Source organism: Onychomys torridus, chromosome 16 (genome assembly GCF_903995425.1).
Source record: "Onychomys torridus chromosome 16, mOncTor1.1, whole genome shotgun sequence".
Lineage (NCBI taxonomy): Eukaryota > Metazoa > Chordata > Mammalia > Rodentia > Cricetidae > Onychomys > Onychomys torridus.
The window spans coordinates 41387966-41414710 of record NC_050458.1 but is presented as its reverse complement, the minus strand read 5'-3'; the positions used below and the strand labels follow the sequence as shown (position 1 = coordinate 41414710).

At 52.7% G+C, this 26745-nt stretch overlaps 3 protein-coding genes across 10 annotated transcripts in view; 2 read left to right on the top strand and 1 right to left on the bottom strand.

The window, feature by feature from the left end:
• Window positions 1-697: 697 nt before the first annotated feature.
• On the bottom strand, window positions 698-3872 carry Grina (glutamate ionotropic receptor NMDA type subunit associated protein 1). Of its 2 annotated transcripts, none has more exons than XM_036208202.1 (7): window positions 3723-3872; window positions 2431-2766; window positions 2244-2353; window positions 1960-2160; window positions 1706-1834; window positions 1479-1622; window positions 698-1393 (listed from the first exon to the last, which is right to left on the bottom strand). In XM_036208202.1, exons 2-7 carry the CDS (start codon window positions 2741-2743, stop codon window positions 1244-1246), a joined length of 1047 nt encoding a protein of 348 aa, XP_036064095.1. In that variant the 5' UTR covers window positions 2744-2766; window positions 3723-3872; the 3' UTR covers window positions 698-1243. The 2 variants fall into 2 exon arrangements, with proteins under 2 accessions (XP_036064095.1, XP_036064097.1); XM_036208204.1 differs by lacking the exon at window positions 3723-3872 and adding an exon at window positions 3625-3681.
• Window positions 3873-7815: 3943 nt separating this feature from the next.
• Parp10 (poly(ADP-ribose) polymerase family member 10) lies at window positions 7816-17466 on the top strand. Of its 2 annotated transcripts, XM_036208270.1 has the most exons (12): window positions 7816-7853; window positions 8577-8593; window positions 8695-8873; window positions 8949-9203; window positions 9279-9515; window positions 9602-10344; window positions 10451-10672; window positions 10766-10838; window positions 11027-11671; window positions 11770-11903; window positions 16614-16788; window positions 16873-17466. In XM_036208270.1, exons 3-12 carry the CDS (start codon window positions 8702-8704, stop codon window positions 17214-17216), a joined length of 3000 nt encoding a protein of 999 aa, XP_036064163.1. In that variant the 5' UTR covers window positions 7816-7853; window positions 8577-8593; window positions 8695-8701; the 3' UTR covers window positions 17217-17466. The 2 variants fall into 2 exon arrangements, with proteins under 2 accessions (XP_036064163.1, XP_036064162.1); XM_036208269.1 differs by lacking the exons at window positions 7816-7853; window positions 8577-8593 and having other exon boundaries at window positions 8660-8873.
• Window positions 17467-17673: 207 nt separating this feature from the next.
• The window catches only part of Plec (plectin), a 63662-nt gene continuing 54590 nt past the window's right edge, over window positions 17674-26745 (top strand). For 2 of the 6 annotated variants that reach the window (XM_036208044.1, XM_036208040.1), the window contains exons 1-2: window positions 17674-17953; window positions 19098-19302. In XM_036208044.1, the coding sequence (XP_036063937.1) occupies window positions 19104-19302 (199 nt within the window). In that variant the 5' untranslated portion in view covers window positions 17674-17953; window positions 19098-19103. Of the gene's footprint in view, window positions 17954-18505; window positions 18523-19097; window positions 19303-21048; window positions 21192-26745 lie in introns of those variants that run through there. The other 4 variants (XM_036208057.1, XM_036208050.1, XM_036208041.1 and 1 more) reach the window with 3 other exon arrangements.

Here is a 26745-nt window from a genome sequence, read left to right as displayed (position 1 = left end):
ATCTGGTATCAAGGAGCCTTCTGTGGGGAAGGGGAGGGCTCACTCTGCTTGTGCATAGCCAGATTTCAGGAACTTGGATAGGTGGATGAGGGCTCCAGAGATGAAGTGGAAAGAGCAAGGGAGGAAGGAAGAACAGGTAGGTCTGGGGGAACCGGCACTGAAAGGTAGTGTCAGGGTACCAGAGGCCAAGGAGCCTGTTCTCTCTCTCTCTCTCTCTCTCTCTCTCTCTCTCTCTCTCTCTCTCTCTCTCTTTTGTGAGACAGGGTTTCTCTGTGCAGCTTTGCACCTTTCCCCTGGAACTCACTTGGTAGCCCAGGCTGGCCTCAAACTCACAGAGGTCCGCCTGGCTCTGCCTCCCAAGTGCTGGGATTAAAGGCGTGCGCCACCAACGCCTGGTGAGCCTGTTCTCTGAGGGTTGTGCCAGTGACCTATGCTGCCGGCCCTGGGCCGAGAGACAGAAGGTACTTACAGAAGCCACTGCTGCACTGTTGCTATTCTAGAAAGTAGAGTGGTAACACACAGCCAGTGTGCTCCAAATTGTGTGGCCTGGCACTATGCCTGTATGCCTCAGGAACCCTGATGTCAGCTCAGAGCCCAGAACGCACCTTCCAGTGCAAACTTAGCACCAGCCAGGATGGGGGGTGCTGAAGCCCCTCCATACAGCATGGAGGAAGGCAGCAGCGAGGAGAGACGGGGAGAAGCAGAGAGAAGGTACCCTTTATTGGAATTTTAATGATGGCAGCATAGGAGAAGGGCTCCTCCCCTGAAACATGCCATCCTTTCTGCTCTCAGGGCTCAGCACAGGAATGAAACCCCACCCCGCATGTCCCTCAGAAGGCAGGGAGGGGAGGGGACGGGGGTACTCTATGCCAGGGGAGCTGGGACAGGAGGGAAGACGTGCACCCTCACCTCTGGAGTGATCCTTCTCCCCTGGGACCTGGTGTTGATCCCAGACCCTGGGATGGGCTGGCAGACAGGGCTCATGCAACAGTGAGTGGACAGAAGGTGGCACAGAAATGCAGCCCCATCATCCCTTGGCAAGGGCAAGAGGGCTAACAAGGGCCATGCTGTGGCCACAGAGGGTCCAAACGTTAAGTATCTGCAGTGTACATACACGAGGGTGAGAGGGGCCCCCTCTGCTCCAGGCTGTGCCTGGGGATTCAGAGAAAGGGAAGCACAGATGACATTGTCATGCCAGGGGCATGGGTCTGAGCCAACCATGCCACCTGAGCTGGGGCTTGTACTACTCCTTGGCGCGGCCAATGATGGTGAGAATATATAGGAAGATGTTGATGATGTCCGTGTACAGGTTCAGAGCCGCAAACACATACTCCTCCGGGCTCAGAGAGAGCTGCTTGTTTCCCAGGAGCAGCTGAGTGTCCACTGCCAGGAACTAGGGGGTAAAGACATGGTTGGTATGAAACAGCTTAGTCACTTACTCAGTCTTCCCGTGAAGGCCGCCCAACACCCCTACTCACGCAGGTGAAGAGCAGAGCGCCCAGCGAGGCATACACGATCTCCAGGATGCGGTTCCGGATGAAGATGCAGAGTATGGCAAAGATGAAGAGTACCACCACACTCACCAGGAGCACACCCATGCACGAGGTGAAGTCATAGCGGGTCTAGAGGGAAGGGAAGGAGGTGAGAGAGGCTGTGGGCGCTGAGGGCCCCCGAGGCTACGGTCCTGCCTTAGGGTCCCCCTTACCTGCATGGAGAAGATGACCACCGTGAAGCATACTGCCGTGGTGATGCCCACGGCCATGATGACTGCCTCCGTGTTGTAAAAGCTGGCTATCATGCCCACCATGTAGGACAAGCTGACGGTCAGGATTGACTGCAGGAGAGGATCACAGAGGGCCAGGGGGTGTGTGGAGATGCTCCTGGTCCAACCCCTGTGCAACCAACCCCCTTTCCTGTTCCATGGGCCTAGGGGTACTGGGCTTTAGGTTTGGGAGTTACCAGAGCAACAAGGTTCCAGGGATGCTTTCGCCGGAAGTCCCCACAACAGCTGAGGACAATGAGGGAGATGAAGAAGATGGCGTAGGAGACATAGTAGGTCCAGACATTCTCCCGGACAAAGCCCTTCACCTCCCCAACAAAAGTGAAAATGGCCACAGTTGATAGGGTCACTGACAGCTGCAGGGTCAGCACCAGAAACACCTGGGGAGGAAGCAAATCAGAACCCCATCTCTCTCGGAGGCCTTCCTGTGCCTCCTCCCAGCCTCACACTTGCCATGACCAACCTTTCTGATGAAGGCCTGCCGGATATTCTTGTCCCAGTTGACGGAGGGGAAGTCCTGGTTGTCATAGTAAGATGGAGGTCCTTCTTCCTGGTAGTTCCCATGCTGTGGTGCTGGGGCATAGAGGCTGGGTCAGTGTCCCATGTGGGCAACTGAATCCCTGCCCTACCCCACCTTCCCCTACACTTACAGCCAGGGTCCTGGAAGGGTGGTGGCTGTCCATAGGGGTTGGGGGGGAAGGGGCTCTGTGGGTATGGCCCCTGTGGGTAGCCTCCTTGAGGGTAGGGTCCCTGAGGGTAGCCACCTTGTGGGTAGGGGCTGGGCCCATGGGGATACCCTGGTTGACCATAGGCGGAGGGCTGGAAAGGAGGCTGTGGGTATGGGGCTCCAGGGTAGGGAGGCTGAACATAGGGAGGCATAGGGGCTTGAGGCCCCACAGGATATCCAGGGTTTGGGGGAGGATAGGTGTCCCCAGATACCAAGAAACTCTTTTCATGGGACATGGCCTCGGGTTCTGTGGCTGCCCCTAGAGGAGAAAAAGGGAACAGTTACTGGGGAGAGATTGGAACCAGTGACAGCCCCACCTACTCGCAACCCAGGAAGGGGGAAAAAAAAAAAAGCTGGACCATGACTTTTGTACCGGGTTGTAGGGAGCCTGAGAACAAGGAGGCAGCGAGCGTTGGGTGGGGCTTGGGGGGGACCGCTGTGGACCCTTGGAAGGGGCTGCTCTAGACCGATCTAGGGGTGGGGGATGGGAGACAGAGTGATGGCTGTCAGCCTCGGCTTGGAGCTTGGGAGATGCCTTCTCACCGCTGCGGGTCTTTCGGGTTAGAGCTCCCCAACTAAGGGTCTGGGGGAGCGGCGCGGTGGCTAGAGAGGCGTGGGGGTGTGCCCTGGCCCTCCCTCTCCTATCCCGCCTATTAAGCAGCTTGAAGGGGCCAGCGCTAGCGGCTATTTCTATCCCAGGAAATCCCCAGGCCATCTGTGACTAGCGGGAACCCTGACCCTCCTCCTAAGCACTGGGCCGAACGTCCCTAGCTCCGGGTGCTGAGTGCAGGCCTGTATTGGCTGCTAAGGTGTCTGCTAGTAGGGTACGCCAGGAACAGCGGGGTGCGGGGGTGTGTGGGGGATGGAAGCGACCAGAGGGCGTTCAAGGGAACAAAGCGGGGATGGGGACGACGGGGGGGGGGGGCGGTGGCCACAGAACGCGTCCGGAGGGGCCTCGGTGGGACCTCCCTTTGGGTTGGGGGTCGCTGGGCCGCGAGTCTGGGCCGCTGCAGCGTACCACCCCCTCCCTCCTGCTCAGAGCCACCGGAGCTCCCCACCCCCAATGATGCCACCCGTCTGGGCGAGCGGGCAGCGAGCCCTGGCCGAACCAACTGACCCGAGGCGGCCGTACTCAGTCACAACGCCCGGAGGGGATGGCCGACTAGCAGGGGGCTGCGGCGGTGACACGCTCTTGGGTTTGGTTGGGGGACTCACCGCTCCCGGGGAGCCAGAAGCCAGTGCTTACGGTGCCCGCTGCGCAGTCGCGCGCGGTGATGGCCGGTGCGTCCGCACCTGCACCCGCTGGGCGGCCGGATTGCTGGGGCCTGCGCCTGCGGCTGGGGAGACGCAGAGGAGCCTTGTGACTGGGCGGGGCCTTGTGACGAGCGGGGCGGGGCGGGGCGGGGCCTTGTGATAGGACGGACTTGGTGACCGGTCAGGGCGCTTTTGGCCGACCTGCTGGGCCCAGCCTGGTTAGGCAGTTTATTGTCATCTGTGGGCGTTCTAGGTCATAGTCCTGCACCCTGCGCTTTCTGACCAGGGTTGGAATCTGGGCGTGGGGGCAAACGACTTCTGGAGGGAGGCATGGTTCTGTTTTGGCTTATGTGGCTCTCTGTATTCAGGGAGTTAATTCCTAAACCCAGGATTTACTGAAGCCTCCAAGAACTCCATCACTTCTTGGCTTTGGTGTTTTGAGACAAGGTCTCTGTAACCACAGCTGGCTTGGAACTCACTATGTACCCCAGGCTGGCCTCAAACTTGTGGCAATCCTCCTGCCTCAGCCTTCCGACTACTGAGATTACAGGCATGATCTACTACCCAGACCATTATTTGCTTTAAAACAAGAAGGTTTTTGTTTTGTTTTTCAAGACAGGGTTTCTCTGTATAGGCTTTGGTGCCTGGCAAGACCAAGAAAACTAACCATTTAGTTGTTCTATTTCCATAGTCAGCCTCTTGTCACTTGTCTCGTATCCTCAAAATAAACTTGTCAGCCGGGCGGTGGTGGCACACGCCTTTAATCCCAGCACTCTGGAGACAGAGCCAGGCGGATCTCTGTGAGTTTGAGGCCAGCCTGGTCTACAGAGCTAGATCCAGGACAGCCAGGGTTACACAGAGAAACCCTGTCTCACAAAACAAAAAACCCAAACCAATTCTCATTGCATTCTATTGCTGTGATCAATACCCTGAGGAAAGGCAGCGCAGGGGAGGAACGGCTCTTAGGCTCACAATTCCAGGTCACAGTCCATCATTTCCACCAAGTCAAAGCAGGAACTCAAGCGGCTAGTCACTGCAAGTGCGCAGCCAAGAGCAGAAAGCTATGCCACTTGCTCAGCTGCTCTCGGCTAGCTTTCATATATATATATATATAATGTTTTTCATTTTCATACCAACCCCTGTTCCACCTCCCTCCCACTCTACCCCCATCCACTCCTCAGAGTAGTCAACAAAGTCTGGCATACCAAGTTGAAGGAGAGCGTAATCCCTCCCCATTGTATCAGGGCTGAGCAAGGTATCCCACCACAGGGAATGGGCTCCAAAAAGCCAGTTCATGCACCTGGGACAAGTCCTGGCCCTGCTGCCAGGGACCCCACAAACAGATCGAGTCACATAGTTGTCACCCACATTCAGCAGGCCTAGTTTGGTCCCATTCAGGTTCCTGAGCTGTCAGTCCAGAGTCAGTGAGCTCCAACCAGCACCAGTCAGCTGTCTCTGTGGGTTTCCCCATCATGATCTTGACCCCCTCATCATCATCTTCTTCTTCTTCTTCTTCTTCTTCTTCTTCTTCTTCTTCTTCTTCCTCTTCTTCTTCTTCTTCCTCTTCTTCTTCTTCCTCTTCCTCTTCTTCTTCTTCTTCTTCTTCTTCTTCTTCTTCTTCTTCTTCTTCTTCTTCCTCTTCTTCTTCTTCCTCTTCTTCTTCTTCTTCTTCTTCTTCTTCTTCTTCTTCTTTTTCTTCTTCTTCTTTTTTCTTTCTTTTTTTTAATGCGGAATGCCATTTATTGAAGGAGGGAGAAGGTCTTAAATACAGGCTTACAGCACAATGGGAGAACCCTGGAGGGCAGAAGTTCGCTTCTGATGTTTTTGTTTTGTTTTGTTTTGTTTTGTTTTGTTTTTGTTTTTTGAGCTGAGGATCAAACCCCGGGCCTTGCACTTGCTAGGCAAGCGCTCTACCACTGAGCTAATCCCCAACCCCGCTTCTGACTTTTACAATATTGCATCTAAGCTGTTAATGCCCAATATGCTGGATACACAGACAAGAAACTTCCCTTAAGCATTCAGGAGGGTGGAATCTCGAAGGGAATTAGCATAGGGAGGATATCAAGGTCAAAGTCTGCAAGCAATGCAACAGTTACCCAAAATGGGGGCCAGGGACCTACAGGTCCCCCCCCCCTTTACTAAAAAATGAGCTTCTGACTTAGGTTGTGTGGGACGTCAGCAGGTCACCTTACCCATCATGGAGACACCTGTCCAGGCCACACAGGCATTCTGTCTTAGGTTGGTGAGCACCCCCCAGTCTTTACTCATTATCATACAGGCTCAATCATGTGAGAGCTGCAGAGTTAACTGTTGCCAAAGATCTCTAAGTGGCGCTGGGCTTGCAATCTGTGTGTTCGACAAAGAAAAGACCAACAGAAGTCTTAACCCACCCATAGCCGGTAGGCTAAAGGCAACTGAGCCATTCCCTTCCTTAACGAGCTTTACTGCAAATTGGAGTCCTTGTAAGATGATATCCCGAGAGCAAATGGAACTTGAGTTTGTAAATTTATAACTTTCAAAGCCAATCAAAATGTATATAACTATTGACTTAAATTTATCATGCCCAATAGAATGAAAGATTAACTAACTGTGGTAGCTACTTTTGCTGCCAGGGTCTCCACTGTGCTAGCTGTAGTAACCAATTATGAAATGGCAATCCCAGAAGCAGTAGTCGGCTAGCTTTCTTCTACAGTTCAGAGACATGGTGGTTCTTCCACACTCAGTTAAGAAAATCCCTCACTGACATGCCCACAGGCCAACCCGTTCTAGATCATTCCACTCTAAGACTTTCTTTCTAGATCATTCTAGGTTAGGTCAAGTTGACAGTTAAAACTAACCAGCACACCAGGCACTGCCAGTTTAACATCCAGTTCACAGAAATTCCTGAAGATTTATAGTAATGTGAGCTGTGTCAGCGTACTCCTACCTCTGACAGGCCCTCTGTAGCAGGAGTTTATCTAAGGAAAGTACACAGTGCTAGATGGTGGCTTAAGTGCCCTAAGAAGAAAGCCCCATGGGGGGGCAGGCTTTTGTAGAAACAGAATCTCATATAACTTGTGGCATCTTTGAGGATAATAAAACGACAAACACAAAGTTGACTCTAGGGACTCAGAAGGATCCTGGATGACTCAAAGGCCCTTTAAGTTTTTAGCTCCATGTTATATCTGCCACTAAGGGCTGGGTAAGGGAAATCATGGTGAAGGGATGGCCACGTGGCTCTTTGGGGAAGGCTAGGTCATGCAGAGCAAAGCTGGTCCAGGGGTACTGGTTTAGGTAAGAGTTGAAGACAGGGAGGTTGGAGCTGACTAAGCATCAGGGTGTCCAGGTATGGAAAGGGATTAGAGGGCTGGGAACTGGGGCCAATCAGACTTCAGTTTTTCACTGTCATTTGCTCTGGGGTTTGTAGCAGCCAGTGGTACCCTGCCAGCTCCGTGGATGATCCACAGTGGGAGTGGCTAGGAGTGGTAGAGAAGAAGAGAGGGTAGCATGGCCCTTTGAGATGTTCTGGAGGCTCTTAGTCGTGGGGAGAGGAAGAGAGTGGAGACTCAAGGACTACAGGGTTAGATGTATAGACTGGGCAAAACCCACCATCCTCTGGAAGAACAGCAGCGATGGAGCTGGCAGCTGGTATGACTGGAAGGCGGGGTAGAGAGCAGCAGTAGTTACAGCCTTGGAGACGACAGAAGCAAACAAGCTATGGTGGTGGGCAGGTTTGGTGGTGGGTAGGAGAGTGAATTATAAAGTCACAGCCCCCACTCTGGGCATGGTTGTACAGACCTACAGCTCCAGCTTTCAGGAGGATCACTTCTAGTTCAAGACCAACCTGCCCTGCATAGTGAGTTTCAGGCAGTCTGGGCTACAAAGTGATAACCTGTTTCAAAAATAAATAATAAAGGCATATCTTAGGTGGGAGGCCTGGCCCTCCGGATCCCGTCTGCACCTCCAGTTCCCCTTCTGTGGTAAGGATTCGTGGCTGAAAGGCATGTTGGAATAGTGCCTACATCTGAAGCAATGGTGATGGCCAAGATGATAGAGACGGAGGGATTGTGCAGATGTGGGCTGAAGGGCACAGGAAAGGAGCTGAGTTGTGATGTGAGCATTACGTTTTTAAAATATTATGTAATTATCTATCTTCTTCTTCTTCTTCTTCTTCTTCTTATTATTATTATTATTATTATTAGTGTGTGTGTGTGTGTGTGTGTGTGTGTGTGTATGCCATGATGTGGCACACGTGGAAGTCAGGCAACTTGCAAGAATCAGCCCTCTCCCTCCATCTTGTGAGACACCCAGCGATCAGGACTCAGTTTGATAGGCTTGGCTTTTACTTACCTCAGGGTATGAGCTTTTAGGGGGCCAAGGGCAGAATTGCTCACATTCAGCACTTAGAAGCGAGGCTGGTTACCCTCTGGGTGTGAAAGGACCTGTTTGGGAAGGTTTCTAAGAGCCAGCCCCAACCAGGGCCCGCCTACAGAATCAGTGCTGCTCATGTCTGGGATCCAGAGAACAGAAGCCTGGAAACTCTTGGGGGTGAGGAGGTACCTACCATGAGGGGCAGACAGGGACTCAAGCATCCTGTAGGGAGGGTGATTAGTCACAAAGGGAAGCCAAGAGAGTAGAGAAAGTCTAGGAGTCACGTGGTCCGCTCTGCCAGTCCAAGGTTAATGGGCGTGCTGGCAGAAGGGCCCTTAGAAGTTACGTGTGGACTGAGGGGTAAGGCTTCACCAGAAGAGGAAGCATCTGAGCTTAGCTCCTCCCTCTTTCCTTTCTCCGGTCGGTTTCACTTTTGCTTTCCTATCTCGGGCCTTCTTCCTGAAGGACATCAGGCCTGCAGGGTGAGTGTAAATATGGGGTGTTGGGGGAACAGTTAGGGGCATGGGAGAAAGGACTGAACTGGTGGCATGGGTCTTTCCCCTTCCCGTGTGTTGCATCCCAGGATTCTGATGGCAGAGGAGGAGGTAGGGGCAGCCCTGGAGCTCCGGGGACTGACCCCTGAAGTGCCAGATGAGGTGCTCACCCTCTACTTTGAGAACCACCATCGCTCCGGGGGAGGGCCTCTGTTGAGCTGGCAGAGACTTGGCTGTGGGGGTATCCTCACCTTTCAAGATCCTGCAGGTGAGGAGGCTGACTCCAGGGGCTGCCTAGGTGCCCTGAACTTGGACGCCTCTGACACCTTGCCTCTGCTCACAGACGCAAAGAGGGTCTTAACCCGGGCAGAACACCAACTATCTGGTGCACGGCTGAGCCTGAGGCTAGCCCCACCACGCGCCCCTGAACGTGTGCTTCTCCAACGACTGCCGCCGGACACGTCACCTCTGAGCCTGGAGCAACATGTTCAGGCCCTGCTGTGTGCCATGGGGCACCCAGCGCAGGCTTGCCATGCCTTGGCCAGTCCTCGGCAGGACTGTGCCCTGGTCCAGTTATCCATGCCCCTTTCTGAGACAGGTGAGAAGCAGGGTTGGGGCATACGTAGCTTCTAGTTAAGGACAGTGCCTGAGCTGACTTCCATACTGCCCACAGAGGTCTGGACCCTGGAGGAGCAGGCCCAGAATCTGCCTCTGAATGGGGTCACAGTGTCCTTGGCCTGGGTGCCCCAGACCCGGGCTGTACGTGTGGTGGACAACGCTGCCCCGGTGGACCTGTTGCTGTTGGAACTCTACCTGGAGAACGAACATCGAAGTGGTGGGGGGCCCTTGGAGGGCATGCGCAGCCTGCCCAGGCAACTGGGTACTGTTATCAACTTTCAGGAATGGCAGGGTGAGTGAGATGATGAGACTAAGCCAACAGGACACTTTCTCTATGCTACAAACCTAACGGGCTTTCTGTCCTCTCTCTTCCTCCAGCGGCTGAACGGGTGCTGAAGCGGAAACACTGGCTAGAGGGCTCTGAGTTGAGCCTTGTCCCCCACTATGATGTATTGGAGCCAGAGGAGCTTGCTGAGGGCCCCGGTGGAGAGGATCACCCAACCATGCAGGAATCTGGAGTCATTGAGCATGCTCTCCTAGATACTGGAGGGCTGGCAGGGGCTTTGACTATGACTGTAGGCTCTGTGGAGGTACCAGGACAATTAGAAGCCTCTCTAAGGACAGGTCCTGTGGAGGCTCCAGGACAAGCCATGCCAGTTGATTCAGGGCCTCTGAGATCTCTGGAGAAAGAGGAGCCTATAAATCCCGGAACTACGGGATCTCCAGAGCAGGCTGGTGTCATGAGGGAGGGGATTACGGGGTCTGCAAGCCCAGTAGGTCCAGTAGAAAGCTTTACAGGGCCCTCAGGGCAAGTAGGATCTATGGCCTCATACTCTGTGGGAGTTGAGAGGCAGGAGGACCTGGGGGAAGTTGCCACAGGCTCACCAGGGCAGGAGGGGCTGATGGGTCTAGCGGGGATGGTCACAGACCCTCCAGAGACAGACCTAGAGAGCTCTGGGTATGGGGAGCCGCAGAGGCAAGAGGGCCCGGTAGAGATAGTAATGTCAATGGATCCAGGGGCCATGCGCTTCCTGCAGCTTTATCATGAGGACCTTCTTGCCAGCCTGGAAGACATTGTTGCCCTTTCCCCACTGGAAGGAGTAGACGTTACTGGCTTTCAGGTGAGTGACTCCCAGAATCTCCTCAGTTTGCCTCTTCTTTTACTGGGGGTCCAGGTACCTTTCCTGTACTCTGAACCTGTAAACTGTCCCCCTTGTGGTCTCAAAGCTTAATGGACCCAGGGCCCCATGCCAGGCAGCCCAAGAATTGCTGCAGAGTCTGCTGGGCAGCATTAGCTGCCACATGCTGAACATGAAGCACCCAGGCAGTGCCAGGTTCCTGCTGAGCATGGAAGGGCAGCACCTTCTTCACGGACTGGAGGCTCAGTTCCAGTGTGTCTTTGGGACAGAACATCTGGCCAGCATCACCCTGGACATAGATCCTGAAAGGGTAAGATGGAGTTCTGCCTTGTCCTTTTTTTTTGTTTTTCACCCTAGACCTAGATGTCTCTTCTGCTGTGACTTTGACATCCTCTTCCCACAGGCGGATCCCACTGAGGCCCTCCAAGTCCTCCATAGCCACAGTGCAGGCAGCGATCTGGAGAACATGAGACTGGGTAGGGCTTCCCAGGGGCCCTGGTATGTCCTGATCTGCCCTATCACTTGTTTAGTGGCCCTTTAGTGGTCTATTCTGTACCCACAGATACAATCTCCATCTTTTAGGCATGCCAACTCATCCTGTTGCTTATCGTCAGCCCCCTGGCTGGACCTGGCCCCTGACCCAGTAACCTCTTTCTGCCCTTAGAGGAAGTCCAAAAGCTGCTGGCTACCCTGGAGGGCCTGCATGGGGAGGACTGGCTACCTCTGGAGATGGGGATGGAGAGCCCTGGAGAGCAGCCAGAGGAGCCTACCCTTGAGCAGGAGGAGGAAACACCCACCCTTGAGACTAGGGAGGAGACCGTGGCTCTCGGCACTGGGAAACACAGACAGTTAGAAGAAGAGGCCACATTGCAGCTGGCTATCCACCGATCCTTGGAGTCTCAAGGTCAGGTGTCGGAGCAGGAGGAGGCCACTGCCCTAAGGCGAGCCCTGGCCCTCTCCCTGTTAGAAGCAGAAGAGCCCCTGGGTGAGGACACTGGGGCCAGGGCACAGCTGGCGGTGCACACATCCTTTGAGCAGGATGTGGATGAATTGGACCGGGCATTATCGGCTGCCTTGGAGGAACACCTTTGGGAGGAGACAGTGAGTCTCCAAGGCCGTAAGCTGCCCTCAGAGCTTGGGGCCCGCCTGGAGAGGTGCTACGATGTGAGTGTTGCCATGCACGGTGACCACATCATCCTCCGTGGCTTTGGAGTCCAGCCTGCCCATGCAGCACGTCACTTAGCTGCTCTGCTTGTTGGCCCCTGGGACCAGAGTTCGACCTTTCCTTTGGAGGCTTCAAAAAACAACCGTGAGTCTGTGCCTTGGGCTTGGGGAGGGTGGCATGGGTTAGCTTTTGGGGCTAGTGCTTGAGATATGACCCCGACGCCCATTCTTTCTGTGTGTCAGTGTCACAGCAGGGACTGAAAGAACCTTTGGGCAGGCTGGAGGCCCTGGAAGAGAATTCCAAGGAGTTCCAGGATGTGGTACAGGCCTTTTATGACACCTTGGATGCTGCCCACACCAGGATCAGCATTGTTCGAGTGAGTTCATGTCCTGTGTGGCTGGCCTTGTGGCCTGTGTACACTTCCCTGTGTGTTAGGGTCCATTGACCAAAATCGGCTCAAAGTGGATGTGCTGAAAGCTGATAGAATGGATTGCCGCATCCATGCCTGGCTCCAGGGACTTGGACCTGACTTGGGGCATTGAGGGAATGAGGAAAAGACAGACACACAGATAAAGAGAAAGCTTGCATGGGGTCTGGGCTCTTAGATGGAGAAACTTCAGCACCACAGAAGCCTGACATCTTTATTTTACAGAGTTGACAGGAAGGTGGAATTAAGTTACTCCATACAGCTAGACCAGGGGCAGTCTCTGTCGGGAGCAGTCTTCAGGCAGTAAATATTCCAGGGGAGAAAACCATGACGGGCATATTCTGCACACACCATCAACATTCACATTTGGCCCAGAAGAAGGATTTGCCAAGGTTCTGCGGTCCTTGACATGGCTGGCTCATGTCGCCACTATGCATTCACTCAAGACTTAATTCACTACGGGTGTCTTTGCTCTCTACACTAGATAAGCACCACTTCTTTTCCCAGAGAACATTGAGAGTCTGAGGAAGATAGACAGAGGGCACAGGGATTAGGGATCTGACAGGCCTGCTGGAGTGAGGCTCTCTACCAGGAACTAGATGGGGAAGTAGATGACTGTCAGTTTCTTTGTCTGGAGCATGGAGTGATGATACCATCTGGTGGCCAATGTGAGGATCACTCTTCCTGTTCTGGGGGGGGAGGGGTTCTTCTGTCTCTGACAGAGGCCTGTTCTGACAAAGAGCTAGTCCCACCTTCTCTATGTGTAAATAAAACAATATACTTTTTTCTGCAAGTGGAGCTGGGGATATAGGTTAGTGGGAGAAAAATATGCATACATCTATGTGTCGTATACATTTATCAACAGTGGCTACTCCTCCTGTAGTCTCGAAAAACAAAGAAAACAAAGCAAACACTCAATTCTACAGGCGCTAAAGAGATGTCTCAGAGGCTAAGAGCACTTGTTCCTCTTGCAAAGGACCTGGGTTCAGTTTTGTTTGTTTGTTTTTTATTGTTTTTTTGTTTTGGTTTTTTCGAGACAAGGTTTCTCTGTAGCTTTGGAGCCTGTCCTGGACTAGCTCTGTAGACCCGGCTGGGTTCAGTTTTTAGCAGCCACATGGTGGCTCAGGTTCCAGGGAATCTGATGCCTCTGAACTCTGCTGGCACCAGGCATGTATATGGTGCCCAGGCATACATGCAGGCAAAGCACTCACACACATTAACACAATCTATTTTTAGCACATATTTTTTTCAATTTTTATTTATTTTATGTATATGAGTGTTTTGCCTGCATGTATGTCTGCACCATGTGTGTGCCTGGTACCCAAGGATGCCAAAAAAGAGCATCATAGGTGCTAGGAATTGAACCAATTTTTTTTCTTTTTACCAGAGCTGAGGACCGAACCCAGGGCCTTTCACTTGCTAGGCAAGTGCTCTACCACTGAGTTAAATCCCCAACCCTGAACCAATTTTTTTTTTTTTTTCCTTCGAGACAAGGTTTCTCTGTGTAGCTTTGTGCCTTTCCTGGAACTCACTCTGTAGCCCAGGCTGGCCTCGAACTCACAGAGATTCGCCTGGCTCTGCCTCCTGAGTGGGCGTGTGCCACCATCACCCAGCTTTAACTTTTTTTTTTTTTTTTTTTTAAGATTTGTTTATTTATTATTATGTATACAGTGTTCTGTCTGCACATATCCCTACGGGCCAGAAGAGGGTGCCAGATCTCATTACAGATGGTTGTGAGACACCATGTGGTTGCTGGGAATTGAACTCAGGACCTTTGGAAGAGCAGTCAGTGCTCTTAACCGCTGAGCCATCTCTCCAGCCCTGAACCAATTTATTTTTTACTTTTTATTTTTTTATTTTATTTTTTTTAGTTTTTTGAGACAGGATTTCTCTGTGTAGCTTTGGAGCCTTTCCTGAAACTCACTCTGTAACCCAGGCTGCCCTTGAACTCACAGAGATCCCACTGCCTCTGCTTCCCGAGTGAACCAAAATTCTTTTGAAGACCAGTCCGTGCTTTTGAATACAGAGCCATCTCTCCAGCCACTAAAAATAGTCTATTTTTTTAAGTAAAAAATCAAACAAACCGGGCAGTGGTGGCGCACGCCTTTAATCCCAGCACTCTGGAGGCAGAGGCAGGCAGATCTCTGAGTTCGAGGCCAGCCTGGACTCCAAAGTGGGTTCCAGGAAAGGCACAAAGCTACACAGAGAAACCCTGTCTCGAAAAACCAAAAAAAAAAAAAAAAAATCAAACAAAATAGTGTGGAGGCTGGAGCATGACTCAATGATTATGAGGGCTTGCTACACTTTCAGAGTATTGTAGTTTGAGTCCCAGTACCCACGTTAGGTACTCACAACTGCCTGTCACTCTAACTCCAGGAGACCACTGACGCTTTTGGCCTCTGAGTGAATGTACACACACATATACAAAAATTAAAAAAAAAAAATCTTAGCTGGGTGGTGGTGGTGCACCCTTTTAATCCCAGTACTCGGGAGGCAGAGACAGACAGATCTCTGAGTTTGAGGCCAGCCTGCGTCTACAGAGCGAGTTTTAGGACAGCCAAAAGCCAAGGCTACAAAGAGAAATCCTGTCTTGAAAAACCAAGTATTTGAATTAAAGGCATGAGCCACCACATGGCTCTAATTTGATATAGATGTAAACTTTGCATGGTCTTCCATTTGCTAATATGTCCTTATTTGTCTTCATTATTATCTTGGCTGGCATATCATGTTTAGATTCAGAATATATATTTTTTCTTGGATATTTGAAGTCAATGCTCCCCTTCCATCATTAGTGGGGGTTTCTGGGGCCTGCATTCAGGTTCTAGGCTCACACAGCAAGGGTATTTACCTGCTGGGTCATCTTACAGCCCTCCACCCCCTGGGAAAGTTTGTACTTATTTTTATTTTTATTTATTTATTATTTATATTTTATGTATGAGTGCTCTGCATGTACACCTGCATGCCAGAAGAGGGCATCATATACTATTATAGATGATTGTGAGTCACCATGTGGTTGCTGGGAATTGAACTCAGGACCTCTGGAAGCGCAGCCATGTGCTCTTAACTACTGAGCCATCTCTCAGCCTGATTATTATTTTTTTTTTGAAAGATTGAAAAAAATTGTGTTGGGGCTATGTGTACATGGATGCAGGTGACTCTGGAGACCTTTGATCTCTCTGGAGCTGGAGCTACAGGTAGTTGTGAGCCATCTGACATGGGTGCTGGGAATCAAACTTGGGTCCTCTGTAAGAGTAGGATGCACTCTTAACTGCTGAGCTATCTCTCCAGCCCCATGCTTGATGACTTATTATTGATTACTACTGGTGTTGAGAAACCCAGAATGGGATTTTTTTTTTAGTATTTTTTTAAAAAATTATTTATTTATTATATATATGTCCTGCCTGCATGTGTCCCTGCAGGCCAGAAAAGGGCACCAGATCTCATTACAGATGGTTGTGAGCCACCATGTGGTTGCTGGGAATTGAACTCACGACCTCTGGAAGAACAGTCAGTGCTCTTAAACCCTGAGCCATCTCTCCAGGCCCAGAATGGGATTTTTATCCCATTTGTATTTGTATTCTGACCTTGGTGTGTATGTATATACTTGCAAAGCTTTCTGCACTTTAGACGTTATGATTTTCTGTTTGGTGCCAGGGGCATGTCTTTCCCAGTGTCCTTGGCACTTCATGGTTCTGTCTGGTGACATGGCCTCCAGCTCAGGGAAACACCTTGCACTGTGTTCCCAGGTGCGCCAGCTTGGCTTGTGGAGTTCTTTTGCCGCAGAGTTTAGACCTGCTGCTTCATGTTCTCGCCTGTCCTCTGATGGTTCCTTTCTCTTCTCTTCCAGCTCTGTGCTCAGCACCCGTTCCGTGAATCCATCTAGAGTACCATGTAGTTGAATTTGTAGCTTTAACCATTTCGTTATCTAGCCCACTCACGGAGTTAGCGCTGCAGCCCTTTCCTCCTCCTCCTCCTCTACTTTTTCTTCTCCTCTTCCTCTCTCCATTCCTCCCTCCTTCCCCTCCCTTTCTTTTTTAATCCTAGGCATCCAATCCACTTGCTAAGCAAGCACTCTGGCCCTACACTGCGTCTCCAGCCTTGTGATCTCATCCTAAATGTCCCGTTTCTGATGTTTAGACTCCTTTCCAGAGCAGCTAGTTTCGTGTCACGGATGGTGAATTCGTCTGCATCCTTCTCCCAAAGGCTAATTAGAACTTCTTTAAAAGCTCTGCTTGAAACCCTGCGTTTGTTCCTTTGGGACTGAAATTGAGTTGGTTGGCAGAGGCTTCCTCTACTGTCTGAATCTTAACAGCAAGGAGAAGCAATATAGGCTCCTGGCTGGGATTTTGACTGCTGAACCTGATTGTTAGTTCTAAGTTTAGGTGAGTGGGTGGGGTCTACCCACCTGCAGGGCTCCGTGGAAGAGTCAGATATTCCTGGAGGGGCTTTCCTGGAAGCCAGCTCTCCAACATCACTTGTCCCATAGAGGTGGTGACTGTATTCCTCTGGACAGAGGATGATGAGGGGCTTCAAGTCTTCATTCAAATCCTAAATTCTTCCTTCCACCAGAGAGCTGGTGATTGCTGAGTTCAGCTCTTTTCTGGCCAGTGTAGGGATAGATTCCAAGTAACTTCACCCCAGCTACCATGCACTTGGCAGGTGGAACGTGTGTCACACCCACTGCTGCAGCAACAGTACCAGCTGCATCGGGAGCGCCTGATGCAGTGTTGCCAGCAACGCCCGGTGGAGCAGGTCCTCTACCACGGCACATCAGAGTCTGCAGTGCCTGACATCTGTGCACATGGCTTCAACCGCAGCTTCAGTGGCCGAAACGGTAAGGCCTGCGAAGGGCAGGGACATGGGCCATGTTGACCCTGATGATCCTCACCTTTGGTGACTCACCTGTCCTGTCCTGTAGGCACACTCTACGGACAGGGAGTGTACTTCGCCAAGCGTGCTTCCCTGTCGGTACTGGATCGCTACTCGCCTCCCAACACAGAAGGCCACAAGGCAGTGTTTGTGGCCCGGGTGCTAACCGGTGACTATGCACAGGGCGTCCACAGTCTGAAGGCGCCTCCTTTGAGGGCCTCCGGTCAGGTCCTTCGCTACGACAGCGTCGTGGACTGCCTCCACCAGCCCAAAATCTTTGTCATCTTTCACGACACCCAAGCTCTGCCCACTCATCTAATCACCTGCAAGAACATACCCCGGGTACCCCCTGAAGACTCCCTTGGTCTCTTGAATCTCTTTCCTGGAATTTGACTTGACCTAAGAGGTCAGCTTCTGGTTCCCTGCCTAAGCGCCAGAGCTTCTCCTGGGGGCGCTCCTGCCTCTGGCTGGCAAGCTAGGGTAACAGTGGACTAGGGAAGGCCAGACCTAACTAACCGGTTCCTTGGCCGGCTCGACCGCCAGGGGTCAGCAGAACACGGCAGGAGGGTGCACAGCCAGGCACGCCCGTCTTGGTGGGACCGCGCCCTAGCGCGGCTCTGTCTTTGAATAAACCTGTACTTGAAACCAGTTAGCTAGAAAGACTGGCTGGAACTCCGAATCCGACTTCTGTTTGGGGAGTGGGGGCCACCCACGTGCCTAGGGGCCGGGTCAGCTGTTCACGGAGGGGTGGGGGCGGCGGTGGGCCCTGGACCCAAGCGTCTGGACGCGGTGCACTCCTACGACCTCACGCTCGCCACCAGCATCTCGGTCCCCTCACGCACAGTCCGCCAAGGGGTGCGCACTCGGTGGGTGCCGACTGATCTAGTCATTATCGTGGGCTCCGGTTCTGCCACCCCCCGGGACCACGACTCCTGGCACGTAGCCGGGTCACGCGTAAATCCTTTGCGAGCTCTTGGAGGTGCCCAGGCAGCGCAGCTCTCGGTGGGACCGGGGCGGGGCCCTGGGTTCGCCCCGCCTGCGCTGCCTCCGCGGTTCTCCTGGCCGCAGGAGTCTGGCTGCAGCGGCTGAGAGGAGGCAAGCGGAACCACCAGGAGCGTAGAACTGGGAGGGTATGGAGAGGCTCCAGATGTCCGGGAGTTTGGGGGGTGGGTGGGGGCAGGTGGGATGGCCTCAGACCACCCGGAACTAGGTGCTGCCTCGCAGCCCCTCTTGCTCTGCGCAGAGGACAACACCTCCCAGGGATCAGGAAATTGCGGAACATGACGGGAGGTGCTTGAGTGTGGGTAGAGGAGGCTGCGGTGAAGGCAAGCAAGCTCGGTTAGGGGCTGGAGCAGAGAGAGCCCACCGAGGGGCCCCCGGGGTGGAGCAGGGGCGGGAGCGGCACCAGCTCGAGGACCGCTGACTCTTTCCCAGCCCTTGGCCTGAGGGCGGAGGCACAGAGCCCACATTGTGCCCCCACGCTACGCCACCCCCGCTGAGACAGAGCCCCATTCACCTCTTCGCACGCCAGTGCTCTTGGGGCAAGGAGCTGGGGCGTGTGCACGCGTGGGTATGCTGGTGGGTTGCTAGAGCGGCTGCTGGGCTCCCCCGGGCCTTGCCGCATCCGAGTTCCCGCAACCCACGCCGCTGCGGCTCCAGCTATTTATAGGCCTTTGCTGCAGAGATCACAGAGATAGAGGTGGGACTGTGTGGGCTGGAGGTGGGGTAGAGTGATGGGGAATCCTAAAGACTGAGGCTGGGGGTAGAATGCAGTGACCACCGCCTGGGGTTGGGGGTCCTTTTCTGAAGAGGGGCAACAATCGGGGTACGGACAGTGTTTGTTGATGGCCTCATTGCCAGCCTATTGAAGGATCAGAGGAGAGGGAATCCGAGATTGAAATGCGGGGGGTGGAAACTCTGGCTGTCCCGGGGACATGTACTCGAAAGTAGTGCCCTCTTCCCCTCCGGTTTGACAGGTGGAGGGAGGGTGGAGTCAGTGTCCTGTGTTGGGAACCGGTGGTGGTGGTATAGTCAGCGTTTGGGTAATTAGGAGACAGGAATGATGGTCAATGTGTGTTCTGGAGGAGGTGAGGATAGATGGGAACTGGGGAGAGGTGGTTAAGTCTGGGCTGAGCACCAGAGGGTCAGTGTGTGGGCAAGCTAGGGCCTAGGGGGAGTTTGGTATCAACGTTTAAGTTAAGGAGGTGGAGGTCAATGTACTGTATCAATTTTCCCGGCAGGTGAGACTGTGAATCCCTCTTACTCTCCCCCCAGGAGGCCATGTCAGGGGAGGACGCCGAGGTACGGCCAGTGGCAGTGGCTGAAGGTAGTTCCAATGGAAGCAGTGGCTCACCCAGCCCCGGGGACACACTGCCTTGGAACCTCGGGAAAACCCAGCGTAGCCGGAGAAGTGGAGGTGGTTCTGTGGGCAATGGGAGCGTCTTGGATCCTGCAGAGCGGGCGGTTATCCGCATTGCAGGTAATGGGGAAGGGTCCGGTGTGCTCGCCTCATTAACACAGGTGTTGAACACTTTGTATGTGCTGCGCGCAGATGCTGGACTGGGTGAGAGGCCAGGGACCTCAACTATGAGGGAAGGCTTATCCTGTCCGCCTTATCCTGTCCCGGTGCGGACAGGCAGCACAGCTCCACCTGCTGGCTCTCCGTTGGTAGCTGCAGAAGGTGGGAGGTCTTGAGGTCTGGCTTCCGGCTGCCGCTGCTCATCAGTGGTCTCATGGAAAAAAGGGTCCAGATGCCCATCTCCAAGGGGAATAATTTCTTAGGCTTTTGAGATCAAACGGCTTCTCCTAGTCTTGGCTGCCATCTGAGGGTTGGGAACATATTGCCATCTAAAAGCAGAGATCTGTGAGAGCCCTCGAACCTTCATGAGCCACGGTCCAGCTGTGCTTTTCCAAAGCTTCCAGTCTGAGGATGGGAAAGACCTAGGTGAAAGGCAGGCACTGTGGGAGGCAGCAGGCAGTTGGAGGGCAGCTGGCTGGAACTCATCCTGTTCCTTTGGGAAATGGGTCACCTAAGGCTGGAGGCCATTGGGTGGGATGTTCTGGGAAAGGGAGCACTGAACCCATTTCACCAACAGCCCCCCCCCCAGGGGATGATGAGGCATTTGAAATGCAGGATGGGACCTTGCAGGAGGTGGGAAGTGTGGGTGGGATGGCGAGGTGCTGAGCATGGAGGTGGAAGAACACCCAGGAACTTTGTTGGTGGGAGCATAGCCGCAGCTTGTGGTGATCGAAAGGAACAGATAACCGATGTGCTACCCACACTGCCTCGAGGACTATTCATAATCTGCACACACACACACACACACACACACACACACACACACCATGCCATAAAGATTTCATAAAAGGGGGTTATTTTCCCATCTGGATTCATGAATACCCTTCACCACTTCAGACCTTTAAAGACAAGGGTGTGGGGAGAGATGGGGCACCTCAGTAGCCCCTTTTGCTGGTTGGGTGGTTTCGGTGTCCACTGCCCTTCATGTGGTAGCCTGCTATCGTCTTTCTGTTCTGTGGCAGTTTTCTAAGGATTGATTTCTGAAGCAGAGCCTCTTCTGTTCCTGGTGTGTGCAGTGTTTAAGGTTTCCAGGAACAGTGTGCAGTGTTGGTAGGAAATGAAGGGTGTGTCAATGCTGGGAGACAGGTCTGTGTCAGACGGATGGATAGAAGGGAATTTATTTTTTAAATTTCTAAGGTATTTTCTTTTGTAAATTGTGTGCTCCGTTTCTCTTATGGGAGACTTTTCCCTGTGTTCTAAGGGCTTCTTACATTTCGGAGATGCCACCACCTATATCTCCACCGTTACGACGGAGGAGAGTTGTAAATAACAGCAAAAGGGAAGGACCGAGCCAGGCAGGAAGGGCCTCACCCAGGTGGCCAGGTGAAGTTGCTAGGGGCTTAAAGGAGTTGGAGAAGTCGCGGGCTGGCCTAAGGAAATGGCCACCTAGGGCTGAGTTCTGGGTGAGGAGGGCAAGCCTGTCAGTCTGCCGCATCTGGCTCCCGAGTGAGCAGGGAAGTGTTTGCAACTGGATCTGGGTGAGATCCAGGCTCGGATTCCCGCGAAGGGGCGCCAGGCAGCGGGTACTGCTACCGGGCAGGTCCCCGGCTGGCCGGCCGGGCCCCGCCCCGCCCGTGGGGCATCCTGGGTGCGGGGCGGGGCGGGGGAGGCCTCTTTAAGCCGTGCGCGCGGAGGCGGCGGGGGCAGAGCGGCCGCCAGGGCTGGCCTTGCGCAGCGCGGCCCGTTGCGTTCTGCTCCCGCCGGCATGGCCGGTCTGCTGACATCTGGCCCGCCACCCGACGAACAGGACTTCATCCAGGCCTACGAGGAGGTGCGGGAGAAGTACAAAGGTACGGAACCTCTGGCCCCTGTTCCGCCCTCCGAGCGCGCTGGGGGCCCCTCCAGGTTAGCCAGCCCGACAGCCGGTCGGTCCTGTCCCCAGCTGCTGTCCCCGACCGTTGTCCCAACAGAGTCCAGTTAGTCGCCGCAAGTTTCAACAGCCTCGTTCGCTCCCTGGAGCTTTTGGGGCCCAGGGAAGGGATGGATGCGCTCTACTGAGCCCCCGCGTCTATGACCTTAATAGGACATCTCAAGGCACGGGTGGGTGGGGTGGACCCTGGTGGGGGCGGGTGTGTGTGTGTGTGTGTATGAAGCAGGGCTTGTCAGGGTCCGGCAGTCTAAACCAGTGTCCGGTGTCTTTGCCCAGCAGACACGTGGGTCAAGGCTAGGCTATCCCCTGCCTCTCCTCTGAGGCAACAGACTATGTGGGGTGGGGGTGGCTGCCGTTGCCTGGCAGTGAATGGCATAGCTGTGGCCTCTCCTCACCTCCCCAAACTGGCCAGGACTGGGCCACACCCTCCCTTGGCGGGGAACTCCATTGCACCCTGACTTTGTCCTCTGGAAATAGCCCCTTCTTCATGTCTAGAGGAACCTCACAGTGTCCTACCAGCTCAGTCTGTGGCTTTGGCAATCCTTCTTATCTGCTCCATGCCCTCCTGGAGCCTTGGACCTGCCCTGAGGCTGTCAGCCACCTCAAGGCCCAAATGTTTGGCTCTGGGTTGGGGTCTGTAAGTTCCGGGTCCATCTGTACCTCCCAGCTCTCAAAAGACTTAGAGGTCTGGGTCTGTGCCGCTGGAAAGGTTCATATGGAGGCCCCAGGCAGAGCCCAACACTGCAGGTTCCAGCTCCACATGGCTGGTTTTGCTGGCTCTGCCCCCAAGGGCAGCTCAGGGAGAGACGTCCTGCCGCTGCTCTGCCTGGAGCCTGTGGTGCCACCCCACCCCACACACCTCACCCAGGCAGGGTAGGTTTCACAGTGCTGTGGGCACAGTGGGTGTGCTGTGTGGGAATCTGTTAGTTCTGTGGCGGGCCAGTCTGCTCATGTGGATCAGGTGGTAATGCTCCTGGGACAGGAGGCTCTTGAGCCTGACCACTGTACCCCAAGAGAACCACTGGGAGGGCTGGCCTGATGTTCAGCCCTAGAGGGTCTGTCTACCTAGAAGGATGCAGGACAAGGACATAACCATCTATCTGGGTCAGAATCCTCCTGGCAGCCCTCAGGGCAGTACTATGTAGAGTGGCACCTTCTCCAACCTCTGGTTGGGTTGCTAGGATATAGGGTCCGGGGACAGACCTTGTGTAAGCCTCATGCTAAAGCCATCCTGGCCTCTTCTTCCTGAGGTGGGGGTTTCCTGCTCATCCGGGAGTGTACTGACTGGTCCCCAGAGGTTGTTGGGACCCAGCTCCATGTCCTTCCCTAGGCTGGTTCCACTGGCGGCAGAGGTTCACATTGGGCCCACTGGGCCGTATTGGCCCTCGTCCATCTTCTGGCTTGGCATTGGAGGCTGGTGAGGGCGGTGGGCACAGGAGCGCTGCCTGAAGTGGAATTATCATATGACAATGCAGCTGCCAGTGCATGTGTGTCTCACCAGCCTCAAAGTAGCTGAGTTGCTAAGCAGGATAGCAGGTGCTGGGGGCTCCTGGAGCGGTGACGGGGGAGCAAGAATGCTTCTGAGGCACGCCAAGGCACCAGAGTCTCCTGTACTCTTGTCTCCACACAGGGGATAGTTGAGGGCTGGGGCTATCAGCCAAAGCAAGGAATAGTCTAAACGAGGCCAGAGGTACCTGATTTATCCCGCTTCCTTTTGAGGCCTGACCCTAGTGATCTCATTGAGACTTGACCCTGATGTTCCCATTGGGCTGCTGAGGTTCCTGGATTGCAAAGACATGTCCCCAGCAAGGAAAGCAAGAGGACCTGATACCTAACATTAGCCAGCGAGGGCCTTGAAGGTGATGATGCCGCTCTTCTTGGCCGGGCTCACCATTGGCCTTTTCTGTGGAATGCAGGGAAGCTCACTCCGGAAGTCCCACCTCTCAGGTCTGAACTGAGGAAGGGCACTAGCCTTTAAAGAGATGCTACCTTCTGGTTTTGACTCATCCCAGTGACCTTCACTCCTATTTACAACCTCCCAGGCCTCTTCCCTCCCAGGCCACTTCCCTGGAGCCATTTCTGGCTGCTCTTCATTGGAAATCCCCAACCTTCCCCATGGGGCAATGCTTTTCCCAAAAACTTTCTAAACTTCCGGTCTGTTTGAGCCCCCTCTGTCTTCCTGATCTATCCTGACTTCTATCTATGGAGATTCCTGCAGAGTTGAAAACTGTTGGGGCCAGGTGGCTGGAGAGCTCTGGGTGCCTAACCAGAGGGAGGGAACCACCCTTGCTGTGGTGCTAAAGGCTAGTGAACTTAATACCACTCTCACTGCGTCCGCCATGAGAGGCATCCTGACCCCCTGGCTCCCTTGTAGAGCTGTGCCACGCTGCGGCTATGCCACACAGGAGCTTGTGGCCACGAGGAGGGCGGGGAAGGTTTTAAGAGGGGCGAGATGGTTTAGGTATATGGAGATGGGGATGTTTGGTAAAGAAGAAAAAAGTTTGACTCCCCCCCACCCACCCCCAAGCATGAGTCAGGGCCACAGTTTATGGTGCAGGACAAGAACAGAGCCTTTGTGGGAACCATATAGCAATCAATCGGTAGCGTGGATGGTGGGGTTGGGCTTGAGAGTGCTGACCAGACTGCTAAGTCATCTGGACGAAAGGGATAAGAAGCAAGGCAGGATTGAGTACTCTTGGCGAGTGGGTAAGGACTGGGGCTTGGGAATCTGCACGAAGCATCTGCCTGGGAGACTCACACTTGGGCTGGAAAAAGGCTGGGAGTTACATACACACGCCAGTAAGTCCGCAGCAGGACCTGTCGGGGCGGGGCAGGGGGTAGGGGGTGGGGATGGGGGGTTGGGGGAAGGCTCAAACTCCTTTGAAGGCTGTGGCCTGCCTGGTACCATTGTGGGTCATACCCTCTCCTGCGTTCCTGTCCTTTTCCACACTGGACTCTGAGCTCTGTTATCTGTGATCTGTCCCTGGCACCGGCACACACACAGTCCCCCACCCTGCACCCCTAGCTAGCATTTGCAGGGTGTTTGCATGGATGAATGGTGACCGTCCAGTGATCCTCTGGAGTAGAGCTCAGCTGGCAGGGGTGAAGGCTGGGCAGTTGTTTGGGGGCTCTTTGGAGAAGAGTTGTGGTCTCTTTACTGTGGAAAAAGTAAAACATGCTTTAAAAAAAAATCTAGCACAATGGACTACCTTAAAGAAAAGAAGTAACCAGGGAGGGGGGACCCTAGGATGACTGAGGCTTATAATCAGTTTTGGTTTGACTCAATCACTGGGCAAGCCTCAGGGAAACATTTCACTATTAGGATAAGAATTGGTACTGTATCAAACTGATAATAGAAAACAATAAAAATAAAAAAAAGAAAAGTAGGAAGAAGTGGCCTCTGCGTGTGGGGGGGGGGAGGGCAGGGGGGGAGAGGGGGAGGGGAGATAGAGCTTCCTTGTACTCACTAACTCTCAGACTAAGCTGATGACCTCTGGAGCTGATGACCTCTGAAGCTGATGACTTTTCTTGTCAGCCCTTATTCTGTTGACCTCATGCTTATTATTGTTTGGATGTACTTCACATGCCATAATACAATTCACTTGTTTAAAATGTATAATTTGTCAGGTCGTGGTGGCGGAGCACATCTTTAATCCCAGCACTCGGGAGGCAGAGGCAGGCAGATCTCCGAGTTCCAGGCCAGCCTGGTCTACAGAACGAGTTCCAGGGCTACACAGAGAAACCTTGTTTTGAAAAAAAAATGTACGATTTAATTTTTTTTTTTAAGAGTATCGATGGAGTTGTACATCCATCACAGACAGTTCCAGAACATTTTGTCCCTTAGTCCTCACTGTCACTGATCTGCTTCAGCCCTTATGGACTCTGGATTGGATAGTTCATCTAAATGAACTCCAACAATTTGAGTCTGCCTTCTTTTACATATTCCAGTACTTTATCCACCTCCCTTTTATCCCACCCTCTTTTTGTTTTTAATGACAGGATCATACAGTATAGTCCAGACTGGTCTTGAACTTGCAATTCTCTTGCCTTTGAGCTCTGAGTATTGTGTTTACAGACATATGCCACCAGAAATTTCATTTTCATGACTATAGGTATGTTTGTTTGTATATTTATTAGTTGATGAATGAATTGTTACGATTAATGGTACCGTTAACGTTTGCATCCCCGCCTGTGCGTGGACTCGTGTCTTTCTCTTGGGTAGATGCTAGGGGTGGAATTGCTGGCTCATGTGGTAATTCTATATTTAACCATTTGAGGAACTGCCAGATGGTTTTCCACAGCGGCTGAAGTAGTCTACTTTCCCAACATCTCTGTATGAAGTTTCCAATTTCTTCACTCTCTTTTATCCCCCTTTCTCTCCCTTCTCCATCTGTAAATTTTCTTATTTTTTCCTTTTGTGGAGTGGGGGATGGACCCCAGGGCCTTCAGCGTGCTAGCTACCTTCCTAATTTTTAAAGTATCTTTTGAATGGCTTGGGGTTTTAGCTCAGTGGTAGAGAGCTTGCCTATCAAGTGCAAGGCCCTGGATTCGATCCTCAGATCAAAAAAAAAAAAAAAAAAAAGTATCTTTTGAAATGCTTACGTTTTGGTGGAAAAATACTTTTTGTTTTGTTTTGTTTTGTTTTGTTTTTTGAGACAGGGTTTCTCTGTAGCTTTGAAGGCTGTCCTGGAACTCGATTTGTAGACCAGGCTGGCCTTGAACTCACAGAGATCCACCTGCCTCTGCCTCCTGAGTGATGGGATTACAGGTGTGCGCCACCACCGCCCAGCCCAGAAAAATACTTTTAATTAAAAAAATTTACACTAGTATATTTATTGGGTGGGGAAATCATGAGCCGTGGTGAGCACGTGGAGGGTTGAAGGACAGTATGGCATTCATGTCCTTCCTTCCTCCTGGGTACCAGGGATTGAGCTCAGGTCCCCAGCCTTGGTGGTAAGCGCCTTTACCTGCTGAGCCATCTTCCCAGCTCACAAAGTATATTTAATTCTCATTATTATATATCTGATTTATTTGTGTATTTGTTTTTTTGTTTTTATGTTATATCTAAGAAACCATTGGTTAAACCAAAGCTACAAAGATTTGTGCTTATGTTTTTGCTTCTCCTTTTCTTTGTGGTGCTGGGATTGAACCCAGGGCTTCATACATGAAAGGTGAGTGGTCACCACTGAGCTAAACTTCTAGTCATATATATTTAGCTCATTTTTTTTTTTTTTTAAATTTTACTTTGAGTTTCTGGGTATAATGCCTGCTTGTATGTACACCATGTGTGTGTAGTGCCTGTAGAGGCCAGAAGAGGGCATCAGATTCCCCAGACTAGAGTTACAGATGATTGTGAGCTGCCTCATACATAGATGCTGGGAACCAAACCTGCATCATCTGAAGGAGGGGCCAGTATTCTTCACAGCTGAGCTATATCTCCAGCCCCTATATCTAGCTCTTCTGTTGAGGTCTTT

What these genes read in the sequence shown, in the direction of transcription:
- Grina (XM_036208202.1), bottom strand. Translation starts at nt 2,743, where the DNA reads ATGTCCCATGAAAAGAGTTTCTTGGTATCTGGGGACACCTATCCTCCC. An exon ending in CCTGGAACCTTGTTGCTCTG is followed by an intron (nt 1,835 to 1,959) that starts GTAACTCCCAAA and finishes CCTCTCCTGCAG; the next exon opens with TCAATCCTGACCGTCAGCTT. An exon ending in GCGCTCTGCTCTTCACCTGC is followed by an intron (nt 1,394 to 1,478) that starts GTGAGTAGGGGT and finishes TTTACCCCCTAG; the next exon opens with TTCCTGGCAGTGGACACTCA.
- Parp10 (XM_036208269.1), top strand. Translation starts at nt 8,660, where the DNA reads ATGGGTCTTTCCCCTTCCCGTGTGTTGCATCCCAGGATTCTGATGGCA. An exon ending in TGGACATAGATCCTGAAAGG is followed by an intron (nt 10,673 to 10,765) that starts GTAAGATGGAGT and finishes CTCTTCCCACAG; the next exon opens with GCGGATCCCACTGAGGCCCT. An exon ending in CCAGGATCAGCATTGTTCGA is followed by an intron (nt 11,904 to 16,613) that starts GTGAGTTCATGT and finishes TGCACTTGGCAG; the next exon opens with GTGGAACGTGTGTCACACCC.